The following is a 15,198-nucleotide window of genomic DNA, read 5'->3' as shown; positions in this document are numbered from 1 at the left end:
CGAGGCTGGCTGTTCCTTTTCCAGGAATATTATAACGAACATATAGGCCTATAAACTTTCACGGTAACACTGCTGTTCAAATTTGGTAACGATAATTTTTACATTTACACACGTAGATGATCGGTCATCAAAATAAGCGTCGTAAAGAAAAGCTATGAGTGATGCATCAACTCCTTCTGCGCATTCCAAGCGGCTGATATACCATTTAAGTGCATCACTGGCTATCTAGTTACCACAAAGTTTACAAAAGTCGCTTATACATACTATTCTCTGTCGACATATCAGCTATTTTCGTCCACGATCGCTTTTCCTTGGATGGTTATCATGGTTATGTCCAGTTGCATATTCCAGCGATCTCACATGAAAACTAGTTTTAATACGAGTTTTTCTGCTAGTGAATGATATCACAAGCTATCGCATGTATTTTCCTTTCGTTTTCAATTCAGCTGGTTCAGATTTTAACTCACTATTTGTGTTTAATCCATTAAATTCAGCCCAGTAGCTCTGCATCAGCTGAAGGCGAATCCATTTTGAATATTGTTGCTGTTGTTGTTTTGTATTCATACGCGCCGCTTCATTTACATTATTTACATTTTTGATCAATGACACTTCACATTTTTTTATTTGAAAATGTTTTATTAAATGATAAGAAATGAAGATGATAATTTTTCTATTGATCGACGTATCAAAGAAAAAATTGACCGGAAAACTTTTTCATCAATGCGCTACGCGCATTAATGAAGTTTTCCGGTCAATTTTTTCTTTGATACGTCGATCAATAGAAAAAATATTATCTTCATTTCTTAAATAAATACATCTACAGCACAGCGAAAATCAATCGAGTAAACTTAGAGTGTACTCGATCATAAATTAGACATATGGTGCAATCCCGAGGATGTCAACTTTTAGAATAAAAAAAAATCAATTAAAAATGCATTTAAATTTGTTAATTATTCTAGTATTTACCAAATAAATAATTTGACTATAACAAACATGCATACAAAAAGATTTTATAGTGCGTTTTGTGACGCGTAGTACAATGACGAAGTCACCGTTAGAGGCGGCGCAGCAGGACAGAAACCCTCAGCCGGCGAAGATGCAATAACTCACAAAATTTTGTAAAGACGATGAAACAATCCACGATTTTAAAGTAAATAAAATCCACAAAATTGCTTATATATGCATTTTGTGAATAAGTGGTCTAGCAACATCGAAATCTATTTGGACGAGAATGATGACATTAAGTGAAGAAAAAAAAACCAACCCGACCGATAGAAATGGACATCAAAATGCCAAAACACATTTTGAGAAAACAGACTTAAGACAACCAGTAATACGGGGTGTGTTTGGAGTCGGCAAATGGTTTGTTCCTAGGAAAACAATTAGAAAAAAACTATTAAAATGCAAAGTGAATGTGAACTTGGGGTACATGATCAAAGCAAAAATTATTTTCCAAGACATTTTTGGAAATAAAACGTAATTGGTGTCTTGAACGGTGGGAAGATTAACAACGACTAAGTCACACATTGCGCCGCCTGGCAAAACCTGCTGCATGAAATAAATTATTTTGTTTCTCAAAAAATATCTTAATTCGTTTTGCACTTCAGACTGAATGTTGCACCACTTGTGAGTGTTTATATAAAGAGAAAGATAGATCAAAAGGAACCAATGTGTGACTTAGTCGTTGTTAAACCAGGGACGTATATACTAAGTTAGTATATACGTCCCTGGTTAAACTTATTATTGCAATTGCAATTGGTCTTCGTGCGCCGCGTCTGTTAACAATTTTACATTTTTAACATCTTGAAAACTTGAATATCAATTGTTATCATTTTTAAAGTGAAACATCTTTGTGGTAAGAGGAATCAACATTATGAAATTCGTCGCTCTACCACCCCCGGGGCGTCATAAACGGGGCCAAATATGAAAAAGCCAAATTTCCAAAAATCTTTTTCATGTAAGAATGCATGGTTATGATGTTTATTAAGTCTTCTACCTAAATTGTGAAATTCATGGTCCCCGGCTCAAGGATTTAGGCTCTAGAGAGGGGCCAATATGGCCATGGTTATAATGTCCATGAAATCTTAAATACATGTACATAAATTGTAAAATTAATGACCTCGGGACAGGGGTTCAGGCCCTAGGGTTGGGCCAATACAGCCATATAGTGTTAATGTATATAATGTTTAAAAATCTTCTTCTCTACTCCCACACGTCTGTAAGAAAAACTGAATTCATAATTTTATAGACCAGGAGACCCTCTACCAAGATTTTAAATTTTAAGTCTCCCCGGGTTCTGAATCTAGAGTGGGGCCAAATTGGTCTTATAGTGTTAATGCATTTAATGTAAAAAATGTCTTCTTTACTTTTGCTTATACTGAATAAAAACTGAGTGCTTATTAGAAAGTAAATAAAGCCCTCTACCAAACTTGAAAATGAAATTGATTTGCCCTTCATTTTCACATTTTGAGCCTCCTTCCGAAAAGGACGCTTTGTACAAAGTTTGTCTCTAGAGAAGAAGTCAATTATAAGAGTATCAATGACATAATAGCTACAAACATTCAACTCAAATTTGATGATATATGGATATGTCAAAGAAATTAACCGGTCAAAGTTGCAGATACAGGCATTTACCAGAAAATACAAGTAATAATGTTCTTGATTTTTGACAGAGTTATGCCCCTTAAACTTAAAAAAGAAGAAATATTCAGTTTTGCTCTCTTACGTTTGAAGGGATGTACATGTATATATAAAGTTTAAATTACATGTACATATACAGGTATTATACTAGAAAATACAGGTCAAGTTTAAATTTGGTCAAGGGTTGACAATTTTTTACAGAGTTATGCCCCTTAAAGTTAGAGAGAAAAAAAACATCTTCTGTGCAAACAAATGTAAAATTAAATATTTCATGTAGAATTTGGCTGCCTGTGGGGGCATTTGTGGCACTCAGACACATATATAGTTATAAGAAATTAATCAAATTGTAGATGCACTTTATTGCTTGAACTGTTCAAAAACATATACTAGAATAAAATAAAATGTTGATGGTAAACAATATGCTTTTGCTCGTATGAATCAGACCTTTAATAAGAAATTCATTTAACTGTGTATAAAGTTTTCACTTTATTGCTTCAACAGTTCAACAATAGATACAAGTATACAATGATAAGTTGATGGTAAATACATGTATCTACACATAAATATCGGTAAAAAGTTACAAAATGCATGTCAGGGACGTCCATACTTATATACGTTATACATGTCTCTGATGTCTGGTTCGTTCTTTTCTCTGTCAGTGGCTGACCAGTATAGTATTCATTGCCTTCTCTCTTCATCTCCTCAACAAAAATTAACTGCAGCTGATTTTTTCACTTTAATCATCATTCGTATTATATACACATTTCAGACCTTCTCTTCATGGCATTTAGTATTAACATGTATATGGATTTGAACAAATAATTTATATACATATTTTTTATCACAGAATTTAAGATTTCTCAATGACACATAAAAGTAGACAAATTACACAGATCGAGTTACAAATGCCCTTCAAAAACTCAGTTTTTAATTCAGTTTTTATATACAAGTACATGTAGTTTAATTTCAGTGAAAAAAAAAATTAAAACAACAATTTTTAAAATAACAAACATTTGAGTTGTTATAATTCAACTCAAACCCATTTTTATTCAAAACTGGTGCATACAATACATAGAGAATTAATTTCTCTATACTTTATTCGATGTTAATAATACTTGTCCAAAATAAAACTTTAAATATGATTGCCCTCTACACAACTTAAGATGGTATGGGACACCTCCATGTTGTGACATATTGTTTATTGAAATAAACAATAAAATAATGTGAAATTATATATAAGTAGTTTCTTTCCCAGTTTTGTCATCTCACAGCGTAGCGCAGTGGGTTAGAGGATTTACTTTGAATCTGTAGGCCATGAGTTCGAATCCCATTGGGGTTTTACATCTTTCACCTCTCCAAATATTTTTCAAAAGCTATTTTTTGGTTAAATATTGTAAAATTTGAAATTTAAACCGGTAAAAGTATTCTAATTACGGGTATAATGTACTTTAATCAACATTAATAATGACAGATGTCCCATACTACCTTTTGTCTTACATGAATTTCACATATAAGATTTAGATCTTACTAATGCATAAAATATATGACAGCAATAACTTAAAATTCATGTGAGTTTTTAATCTTGCTTTACATATTATACAGTCAGAATACATCTTAAAAATTCTCACATTCAGTGACAAATAAATTATCTTCGAGTGTATCTCACAATGAATATTCCTTTAAATTTAACTTCCACATGAAAAATAATTAAAAGAGACTTAAGTGAGACAGCTAGATGTATCGTTAAATAACAAAACAAATGAAATGAGCACAAACTCATGAAATATCAACAAATCTGCTTTGAAGAATCACACAATTCCCATCAATTAGACAACTGTCCTGGGCAACACTCTGTTGTTCCAACACAGTCAATCTATCGTGTGGGTGCCCTTAACTGATCAATTTTGGTGTTTGTTCGGCTGGCGGGAAACGGTGTTGGAGCATTTGACGCCAAATACGGAGTCATGGACGGCATGGAGGCGGAGAACGAGGAGAAATACTCAGCAGCGAACTGGACGACATCGTCAGGTTTCCTTAGCAACAGGAACTGGAGGAAATCGGCCAACAGGTTCTTCAGCTCCGGATGTGAGCGCATGTACGTTGTGTGGTCACCCTTCAACTCCTCCTGGAAACAACAACGTTGATGTACTTTTACTTACAGTAGTATTTGAACAAGATACTGGCAAAAAAATTTATTCCCCAAGAATCAATGGAAATATTTTGTAATCGTTGGTGAGAAGTCCAGTCTCAACAGGGAGTCAAACCCAGGGCCACTGACATACCGTACCAGTGCTTGAACCACTGAGCTACTGAGACCTGATATATATCCTGAACGACAGACTTACATCCGGTGACATATTTCAAGACCACAAAGCTGAACAAGATCAGGATAACACTTAAAGCAATATGAGCTGCATTTTTCATGTTGAAATTTTTTTTACTAAAATGTTCTTTTCTATTAAAATGACAAAAATATCATGGTTTCTAAATTTCTGTTAGCCATATTTTTGTGGGAAAGGCCGTTAAGAAGCCTTATTTGGGGCAAAATTGAATTATTGTCGTCCTGTACAAAAATTGATTTGCTATATATTCCTTAGAAGAGAAATATTTCCTTTGACAAAAATTAATGATTTTTTTCAATTCTTATTTATCATAAATGTTTAAGTTATATGCAGTCTTATCACACTAGCAGGTTTTTGCAGCAAAATAAAATTCTAAAAAGTATAGCTCATATTGCTTAAAGACCAAACTGTTTTTAACTCTTTATTCAAGACTAGGTTTAAAATAATTTATGCTTCATTAATAAATTGCCAATTGCAAAATAGGATACAGAAATATTTTATTTTCAGGCCATGACTACAGCTGTATTGAAACAGTTACAGTCTAATCTGAAGTCTTATATACTGAAACACAGACCAGGCTATGGGGTCATAATGCTTAATATATGATCTACTCATGCATTTAATCTCAATCTCACTTTTACAAATATATTGTGGGAACTTCAAGGCGAGTCTGAGATTAATCATGAACTTAATATCAACAAAGCCAACAAGCCTGGTCTCTGTGGAATATTTCCTGGCTTACTGGTTTCACCAACCTTTCTGTCCAGAAACTTTGAATACAGCTGCATATCATCCTCCCAACTCAAAGCTTTCTTCTCAAATACGGGTTTAGGGGGTTCCTCATCTGCAATGTTAGGATCAGTTTTTTTTAATCCAGTACAATATATTGATATTCTTTATCAAGTTAGATGGTACAGTAGCTGGTATTATCCAACGCAATGTACATGTTCGTTATTATAAGAGAAAATATTACTTCACTCCAGTCAAAAACTCAAAATCTAAGAACCCATAGATAACATTTCCTTGCACAAGCACAAAATTATTCTAACTGAAGATTCTTATTCAAGAAAGGAAATTTGTTAACTTATTCACAGTGAAACATGTCTTAAATAGATAAGAGATTGGTTAAACAGGCACAGCTGACTTTCCCTAGAAATTCAATGAAGCGTTACCTCTTTCTATTAGCTGTGGCACGGAGGTCAGTTTCATCGTCACAGGTGACCCCACCTGAACTCTGTTGGTCATGTGACTGAAAATAACAAAGAAATACTATAATAATGTTTAGTGTAAATTATCCTTACAAGGAAATTTGCAAGTTTACAGTACATTTCATACTTGTGTTATCTCCATTACTTTCATGATCTTTTGCACAAGGGCTAAAGTGAATCTTAGCATAGTTAAGCTAAAAGCTTAAGAAAGGACTGATTTATTAATGCAAGTAGCTTTGCCTACCAGTCCTGCATGAAGTATGATTGCCAGGTGGTGGGAAGGTCAGAGTAGGAGTTGATGGTCCGCTCCACCCCAAACACGCGGATCTCAGTGCTGCCCACTGTCTGTGTCCGGTCCTCTAACGGTCTCTACAGGTACAGAAAGTTACAGGTGTCAATACAGGTACTGAAAGTTACAGGTGTCAAAACTGATACAAAAAGTTAAAGGTGTTAATACAGGTACAGAAAATTACAAGTGTTTATTCAGGTACAGAAAGTTACAGGTGTCAAAACAGGTACAGAGAGTTGTGATGTTTATTCAGGTACACACATTTATAGGTGTTGATTTATACATGTACAGCCAGTTACAGGTGTCAATTTTAAACAGTTAACCTTACAGACTCTTAAAACCTAGTATGTCATCATTACAGTTTGTGGTGGCTCAAATTTTATAAATTAACATTAACATTCCAATCAAATTATAAATAGTCTTATTAAGATTAAAGTCATTATAATCATTATACAATTAAAAAGGTGTTTCACACTGGTAGACTTACATAAATGACAGAACACAGATTGGTATCGGAATCAAAGGACAGGAACTGTAGGTTGTCTGGAATTCCCTTCTCTATCAGTAGTCGGTGGAGAAGTAAGTTGGACCCTGAGAGAAGTAAAATAGGAAACAGAAGTTAGTTTTAAAAGACATGACCTCACATAGCTGAAATGGGTACCGGAGACTTTGCAACAAATCCTGATGAACTTACCTTCTGAAATAAATCCCTTCATTTTGGCCAGTTCAACTGTTTTTGACGATCTCTGGACATCCTTTTAAAGTACATTAAAATAGATATCAATAGATATATATAGCACATCACTAATCTCAAGAACAACTCGGCTGCATCTAATGATGATCATTTATTACATTATTTACCGTACATTGATCAATTTATTCAACAAAAGAAATATAAACTGAGGTAGAACAGAAGAATGATTTGAGAATTATATTCTACTAGAGCTGCCTTTTTCTTCCATGATAATATACTCTGCAATGCCTCATTTTTGTTTCATAATCTATCCAGGTACCAAAATTGGTTATGTTCATGACTTACCTCCCCTTGAGTGATGACCCTGTTAATAATGAAGTTATCAGGCTGCTTCACAATAAAGGTCTTTCTATCTAATGGACAGTTTTCCAGCTGAAATATGACAAATGTAAATTTTACTATTGTAAGTAATCTGTAATTCAAGACACATTTTTTCACTTAATGTATTTTTAATGTTGGGCCTAGGAAACCAACTGTTGTGGTCACTGGTTTTTATAGAAGTTTTGTGGAATTTCAGGTCCAATTTAACCTTAATACAAATTTTGCACAAGAAACCAGTTGATAAATATTGTTTTAATTTGTCATCCCAATCATAAAAATACCTTAATTTAGCTTCATAAGGCCTTCTGATATTGTTTTGTGATCTACAGTTAAATTTATAAAATAATTTCTCAATTTTTTTTCTTAAAATCTGAGAAAAACATGTGTTGGAAGAAAAATAAAGTATTAAAAAAGATGTATGGACTGCCTCATCAGACAAGTTAATAGCTTCACTTGTTATTAATATTTTGGGGTAATTCATTGCGAGATGATTTGACTCATAGTCCACTCCGAAAACCCGGATAACAATACATGTACCAACCTTCACGTATTCGTGATGCTGCTGTTCTATGGTCTCCAGGTTCTGTGCCACATACGCCGTTATGGATGTTCCGCATGGCACGCCGTCGATTGAGCCATGGCTGTTGGCATGGATAAGGAAGCAGTCAGTCTGCTTGTAGCGAGTGGGCTCGACTGAGATTGTGAACTCGCCGAGTTCTTTGCCGGTGTCTGATACAGTCACCAGGTGGTCATCAAACATCAAATACTTGTAGTCATCCTCAGCCACTGGAATATAACAATATAAACTAATGCAGTAGTTAAGGTGGGACACTTCCATGTTGTGACGTATTGTTTATCAAAATAAACAATAAAATGAAGTGTAATCATATATTTTATTAACTAGTTTCTTTCCCATTCTTGTCAACTAACAGAGTAGCACAGTGGGTTAGAGGGTAAACTACAAATCTGTAAGTCATAAATTTGAATCCCACTCAGACTTTTACAATTTTTACCTCTCAAAATATTTTTAAAAGCCATTTTGGTTAAATACATGTATTCCAAAATTTGAAAATTTGATACCAATGAAATTATTTTAATTATAATGCACTTTAATATCGACAGATGTCTCATACCACCTAAATTCTCTATGAAGTGTACAGGTAAAATATAACATGTGAATGTACATTGTAACATACACATACAAATGGTTAGGACACAAGTTTTAACAACTTAGGAGGTCTTCACCTTAATTTTTTTTAATAAACTGGTTACCCAACTGACTTCTAGACTTCTGCATCCCTGGCTTTATATAGGCAAATCTCTGCCCTTTGTACAGACAACTAGATTCCTTACCTATACTGTCAATAAATCTTAGAGCCTCATCGCTGACCGTTGGGATTTCCTCAGGGACCTGGTCCGGTGGTTGACGTCCAGTTGTTACAGACCCGGGGTCTGAGGTACTCACACTAAGCAAAGAAAATGAGACACTTAGCTGTAATTCATTACTATAACCAAACTGTTAAAGAATTCTTCAACATGTATGCAGCAAATCATACATACTACATGTTTATTCTCTCAGCTTAATTTTCAAAAGCAAAATGTGAACATGAAAACCACATGAAGACCCTTGCATGCCAGATGGATTGCTGGTTCCTTTCAGAGTATATCAAAATTAATTTAATTTTATCAAGAATTTCATTGACAATTGCTGCAATAATGAAGCATTCTGTGGTTTTTTCATGTAACATTTTCTGAACGAATAAAAATGAGAGGGCTCGATACTGAAGGAATAAAAGAAAAGGGCTGCATAAATGCAGCTATAGGTGATCTTTTACACAATGAATATGTATTGGCATAGAAGATAGTTTGCACAATCGATTCAGCAAGTTATCGGTACTTGTCACAACGGCAAAATACACAGTATGTTATCGTTAGTGAATGTAAAATTATCGCGAGTTTAATCATTAATCGCTAAATTGTCTAGAGGTCTCTTAGATGTTTTAGGCCAAGTTGCTTGGCCGGTATTTTTATCAATTTCTTACAACCATAGACGAGTTTTCGTCGCTTTCACGTTCCAGTATTTCCTACCTCGTTGCCGTTGTTACGGCACTCATAACTGCGAGGCTTTAGGAAAATCCTACTGCAGAAAACCGAGCACTAAATTAACAAACAAATTAAAAAATATAGGCAGAGCACTTGTCAAAAATCACTATGGCGATGACTTCCTGTTTTGGAAAATTCTAAATTCCAAACCAAGTTTGTATCAACAATCCGGAATGCAATCGTGCATGCATCAAGAGAAATAGATCTAGTGAACTGATGATTGCCCATCGATAAATATATATTATATAACAGAGTTAATAATTATGAAATTTTTAAACTCAAGTAATATCAACTTCATATATACATATCATGCCCATTTAAGGGGGGGGGGGGGGGGGAGGACTTTATTATAGTGCATCTTCATTCTTGCATGTTGTATGGTGTCAGATACTGGCCAATGCTGGTGTTGGAAAGTTATTTCATCCATATTAACACCAGATTCTGAAAAGGTTTGGTAAATTGTGAAATAATATTAAATTTCTTGTACATTGCCCAGACACTCATTTCTGCATTGATGGTTTCCCCACATGACTGTATAATACATGTATATAGTACATCATTGTATTTATTACCTAATCAAAGGGATGTTGTTGTTTTATTACATATCAAATATTTGCGTCTGTTTTGAACTGCCGGTCAATAGACTGCGATCTATTGGACTGCCGGTCAATAGACTGTGATCTATTGGACCGGCAACATATTTCAGAACGCGGGTATGTTACTTAATGTTACATCCTTTCGATAGTTCTCGTGGAATGTATATTCCTTTACATATACGCTGTTTTTAGTACTTGGTGAAACCAAATTATCAAAATGGAGTATCAAATAATCGATATTTTTTTAAAAGCCTCATATAAGGTAAAAGACTACATGTATTTAAAATCTTATGGGTTGAAGATTCCCCCTTCTCTGTTTAAACTAATATTAAATTGAGATGTTGTAATGCATGCAACAGGTTTTGTGCATGTAAAAGATGAAAAAAAATCTTAGTATTGAAGCGGGCAGCTTATTCATGTATTTTTTTGGTTAGAGTTATTCCCCTTTGATTTATTGATTTTGATGATTCAATTATTGTTTCCAATAATTACCAATTAGTGTGATGATTATTTGTTTTACAATAATAAATATTCTATGTAAATAAGTTGTTTGGCATAAGTAGTTTTAGGTTAGGTTTAGTTAGTTTGTTTATTTTCGATTTCCCGTTTTTAGATACCACGAATTATTTTAGGCCGGCACATATATAGGGACAGTGTGAAATGCGTTACGAGAACGAATGTTTGGGGTTAAACTTGAGCAGGTACGGCTAGATTGAGTGTGCGGACATCCCTGCTCTTTCTAATCTTCGTGTGATTTAACCTACGATACAGAGTGTGCGGTCAGCCCTGCTTTGTATCGCATTAATGCAAGTGTGCGGTCATCCCTGCTTGTATTGGTGGTGGTTGCGGCGGAGCACTAGTGTGTGGTCATCCCTGCTGGTGTTCTGGTCTTTCTAGCGCAAGTGTGCGGCACTCCCTGCTTGCGTTATTGGCGCAAGTGTGCGGTCATCCCTGCTTGCGTTAACGTTGGTACCTGTTCAGTTGCGTAGGTGTGCGGTCATCCCTGCCTGCGTAACGTTGAGTCCCTATATATGTGCAGGAGCGGTGATTAAAGTCTGCACGTGTAAATATTGGCAGCAATCAGGGCTATCCGATTCTATCTCGGGTACGGGCCCGCGGGGATCACAGGCAGTGACCCCCTTGCACGTTACATAAAATTTGGTGGCAGCGGTGGGATACCCTGAAATTGCTGCAGAGAGGTAGAATGGACGATATTGACGAAGAGATTACTTTTCTAAGGGAGAAGATTGGGGAGATGCGGGAACGCAGTGACATGAAGACACCACCCCCATTGCAAGAAAGACGCGCTCTGATAAGAGGTTTTGCAGGGAACACCATGCGCAAAGACGAGGAATACCTATGTGATCATCACTCTGCTAATGAAACATATGCAAACCTGCGCAGCAACGAGATGTTTCCTGACTATTTTGAGCTGTACAATACGCCAAATAGAAAGACGAGTCCTTTGCCAGAAGAATACAACACTTGGTCTTTGCACAGAGCTGATGCGTTTGGGAAGTCTCGGGAAAGGTTCACAAGCCCCGAGATAAGCAGTACATTGGAAGATGCCTACGAAGCGCAAAATTCCATTACACCAGTTACGTATGATGGCAGTGGTCAATGGACCGATTACCATGCGCACTTTGAAGCCTGTTCTGAAATAAATGGTTGGAGTTACGCTACCAAAGGTCTCTACCTGGCGGCTTCCCTCCGAGGCAGTGCACAAGGATGTCTTGGCAATATCCCAAAGGGTGAAAAACCAGACTATGAAACACTTGTGTTAGCTTTGGAAGATAGATTTGCTCCACCAAGTCAAGCAGAGCTCTACAGAGTGCAAATGCGAGAGCGTCGTCAGAGAGCCGGTGAAACTTTTTCAGAGCTGGGACAGGCCATCCAGAGACTTGCAAACATGGCATACCCAACTGCCACTTTTGAATTCAGAGATACGTTAGCCAGAGATCACTTTGTGGACGCGCTGGACAATCCTGAGATGCGCATCCGTATAAAACAGTCCCGACCGAGAAGCTTGAACGATGCAGTGATACTAGCTGTTGAATTGGAGGCGCACCAAAGAGCCGAGATGAAATGCTATGCACGCCATATCAATCTTGAGCCCTCATCTGATAAGCTAGTGGAACTGGTAAAATCACTGTCTGCTAAGATCGAGTCTCTCCAGACGGATTTGAGGGATTTACAACTTCAACGCAGCAAGGATAATGCACAGGATACTGCCTCATCATCTAAACGTAGGTTATGCTATTTCTGCAGAAAACCGGGACACCTGCGGAGAGATTGCGTAGTGAGAAAGCAAAGCAAGATCAAGCAATTAAGAAGGCGGCGTAGAAGTAGAGCAGAAAACCAGACTTGTAAGAGTGATTCCAGTTACAGTGGAAAGAATGCTAGTCAACAAGATGAACCCCTGAACGGAGATGTAGCACAGCAACTTGTTGAAGACTTGTCCAATGGATGCTACCGCGTAGGTATCGTAAAGTCTGTGCCAAACTCCAACGAGAGAAAAATGGTTAAGGACCAAGTTCGTTGCGAGAAGATTATTGCAAACAGCTCCAGTGTTACGGTTGGCAGAACACTCAAGTCAGCTGAAGGCAAAGAAAAGGACCCCGAGTGGCAGTTGGCCAGAAGATGCAAGAATGGTCGCAGGCGCAAAGGCATGAAAAGAGGATCTCCTGGTATTTGCTTTGGAAGAGGCAAGAAAAGTTCGTCCGAACAGTTGAGACCCCACGGTGTCGTGGCAGATGGCAGCAGATTGCAGGCATCGGATAATATGCCTGGTGAAGTCACAATGCTGGGAATTCCTGACTTGAGAGCGAGTCAGATGTTCCACAAGAGGTGGAAGACGTCTAGTGCAAGACGGAAAGTTGAAGTGTAAAGCTTGAGGTGATACAATGCAATTTGTGTCTGTCAGCTGCAGTTGTGCTGTGTGCACGTGGTCCAGGAGAGAAAGGGCCAGCTTTTCTTTTTCCTATTGTTATTTTTTTGGGGGGGTATTTTTTTTTACCTGGGATATCACTTCACCTTTTTGTGAAGTTGGGAGTTTTGATTTTAGTTTTGCGAGGACGCAAAATTCTGAGGTGGGGGTAGTGAAGCGGGCAGCTTATTCATGTATTTTTTTGGTTAGAGTTATTCCCCTTTGATTTATTGATTTTTGATGATTCAATTATTGTTTCCAATAATTACCAATTAGTGTGATGATTATTTGTTTTACAATAATAAATATTCTATGTAAATAAGTTGTTTGGCATAAGTAGTTTTAGGTTAGGTCTAGTTAGTTTGTTTATTTTCGATTTCCCGTTTTTAGATACCACGAATTATTTTAGGCCGGCACATATATAGGGACAGTGTGAAATGCGTTACGAGAACGAATGTTTGGGGTTAAACTTGAACAGGTACGGCTAGATTGAGTGTGCGGACATCCCTGCTCTTTCTAATCTTCGTGTGATTTAACCTACGATACAGAGTGTGCGGTCAGCCCTGCTTTGTATCGCATTAATGCAAGTGTGCGGTCATCCCTGCTTGTATTGGTGGTGGTTGCGGCGGAGCACTAGTGTGTGGTCATCCCTGCTGGTGTTCTGGTCTTTCTAGCGCAAGTGTGCGGCACTCCCTGCTTGCGTTATTGGCGCAAGTGTGCGGTCATCCCTGCTTGCGTTAACGTTGGTACCTGTTCAGTTGCGTAGGTGTGCGGTCATCCCTGCCTGCGTAACGTTGAGTCCCTATATATGTGCAGGAGCGGTGATTAAAGTCTGCACTTGTAAATATTGGCAGCAATCAGGGCTATCCGATTCTATCTCGGGTACGGGCCCGCGGGGATCACAGGCAGTGACCCCCTTGCACGTTACAGTATATTGCATAATGGCACGTAAATCATCTGCAATATGCAAATTGTAAACCCCGAAAACTAAAAAAGGAATTGGGTAATAAAACAATTATTTAACGCTTGAACAGTCAATAGACCTGAATTCTTTCCCTTGGTGCAGGGAACAGCTCAGTATGATCTATTGCCCTCGGCTGTTGGCCTCATACTGAGCTGTTCCCTGCACCTCGGGAAAAATATTCTGGTCTATTGACTGCTAAAGCATTAAATAATGGTATAATAATTACGTACAATATGTGGAGATTTTGTGGTTGTCCTTTTTTATGAGTCACGTCAACATTTTTGACAAATGTATTAAACTAGAAAGGCCCAATACGCCTAGCATAAAAAAACACCATTGAATTCCTTTCGTTATAAATCTGTTGGAGAATCAGTTGAATACTTATCTTTTAACTACCTGTAATATGATGAAATGTTAAATAATTATATTGAACTATCAAAAAATGTATGTGAAAGGGCAGGGGAATCCACATACTTCAAAAAGATTGATCACCACCAAAACAGTTTTTTAAAAGGGGGAGCCTTAAAAAAAATTCAGCATTAAAAAAAAATCAAATTTGAACAAGTCTTTGAAAGAGGTAATTTTCATTGAATTCTTTTTATTTTGGAGGGTTGGTGGGTGGTTCTGGTATTAGCATTACATTTAAGAATATATGTCAATTTTTTTCATCTACTTATTTGGTGAAAATTATGGCCTTACTGCACAATACTGTGGTTTTATCAATATTCGTTGAATATCAATTTTCGTGGATTTCGTTTTTAAGTTGATACACGAAATTAAACACTCATTGAAATGCAATTTCTATTTACATTTTGTATTGATGGGGTCATTGGCCACGAATTTACATCTCCTTGAAACTGTGATTTTCACTTTATCCACGAAAATTGATACCCTTGAAAATTAATGACACCACAATATAGAAATACATGTATTGACTAAATCAACAACAAACCACTGTAACAGTATCATATGTATGTCTGTCAAAGTAGGACTAAATCAACAACAAACCACTGTAACAGTATCATATGTATGTCTGTCAAAGTAAAATCAACAAC

At 36.7% G+C, this 15,198-nt stretch overlaps 1 protein-coding gene across 1 annotated transcript; it reads right to left on the bottom strand.

The window, feature by feature from the left end:
- Nucleotides 1-3,634: 3,634 nt before the first annotated feature.
- On the bottom strand, nucleotides 3,635-9,795 carry LOC105320285 (ciliogenesis-associated TTC17-interacting protein). The gene is made up of 10 exons (XM_011418157.4): nucleotides 9,643-9,795; nucleotides 8,908-9,020; nucleotides 8,096-8,340; nucleotides 7,519-7,605; nucleotides 7,174-7,234; nucleotides 6,967-7,070; nucleotides 6,435-6,559; nucleotides 6,155-6,231; nucleotides 5,738-5,826; nucleotides 3,635-4,765 (listed from the first exon to the last, which is right to left on the bottom strand). Exons 1-10 carry the CDS (start codon nucleotides 9,666-9,668, stop codon nucleotides 4,514-4,516), a joined length of 1,179 nt encoding a protein of 392 aa, XP_011416459.1. The 5' UTR covers nucleotides 9,669-9,795; the 3' UTR covers nucleotides 3,635-4,513.
- Between the last annotated feature and the right edge of the window lie 5,403 nt (nucleotides 9,796-15,198).

The sequence above is a fragment of the Magallana gigas genome, chromosome 10 (assembly GCF_963853765.1).
Source record: "Magallana gigas chromosome 10, xbMagGiga1.1, whole genome shotgun sequence".
Classification (NCBI taxonomy): Eukaryota; Metazoa; Mollusca; class Bivalvia; order Ostreida; family Ostreidae; genus Magallana; species Magallana gigas.
This window is presented reverse-complemented; position numbering and strand designations above follow the sequence as displayed.

What these genes read in the sequence shown, in the direction of transcription:
- LOC105320285 (XM_011418157.4), bottom strand. Translation starts at nt 9,668, where the DNA reads ATGAGTGCCGTAACAACGGCAACGAG. An exon ending in TCATACTTCATGCAGGACTG is followed by an intron (nt 6,232 to 6,434) that starts GTAGGCAAAGCT and finishes TGTTATTTTCAG; the next exon opens with TCACATGACCAACAGAGTTC. An exon ending in CAAAGTTTCTGGACAGAAAG is followed by an intron (nt 4,766 to 5,737) that starts GTTGGTGAAACC and finishes TGTTGTTTCCAG; the next exon opens with GAGGAGTTGAAGGGTGACCA.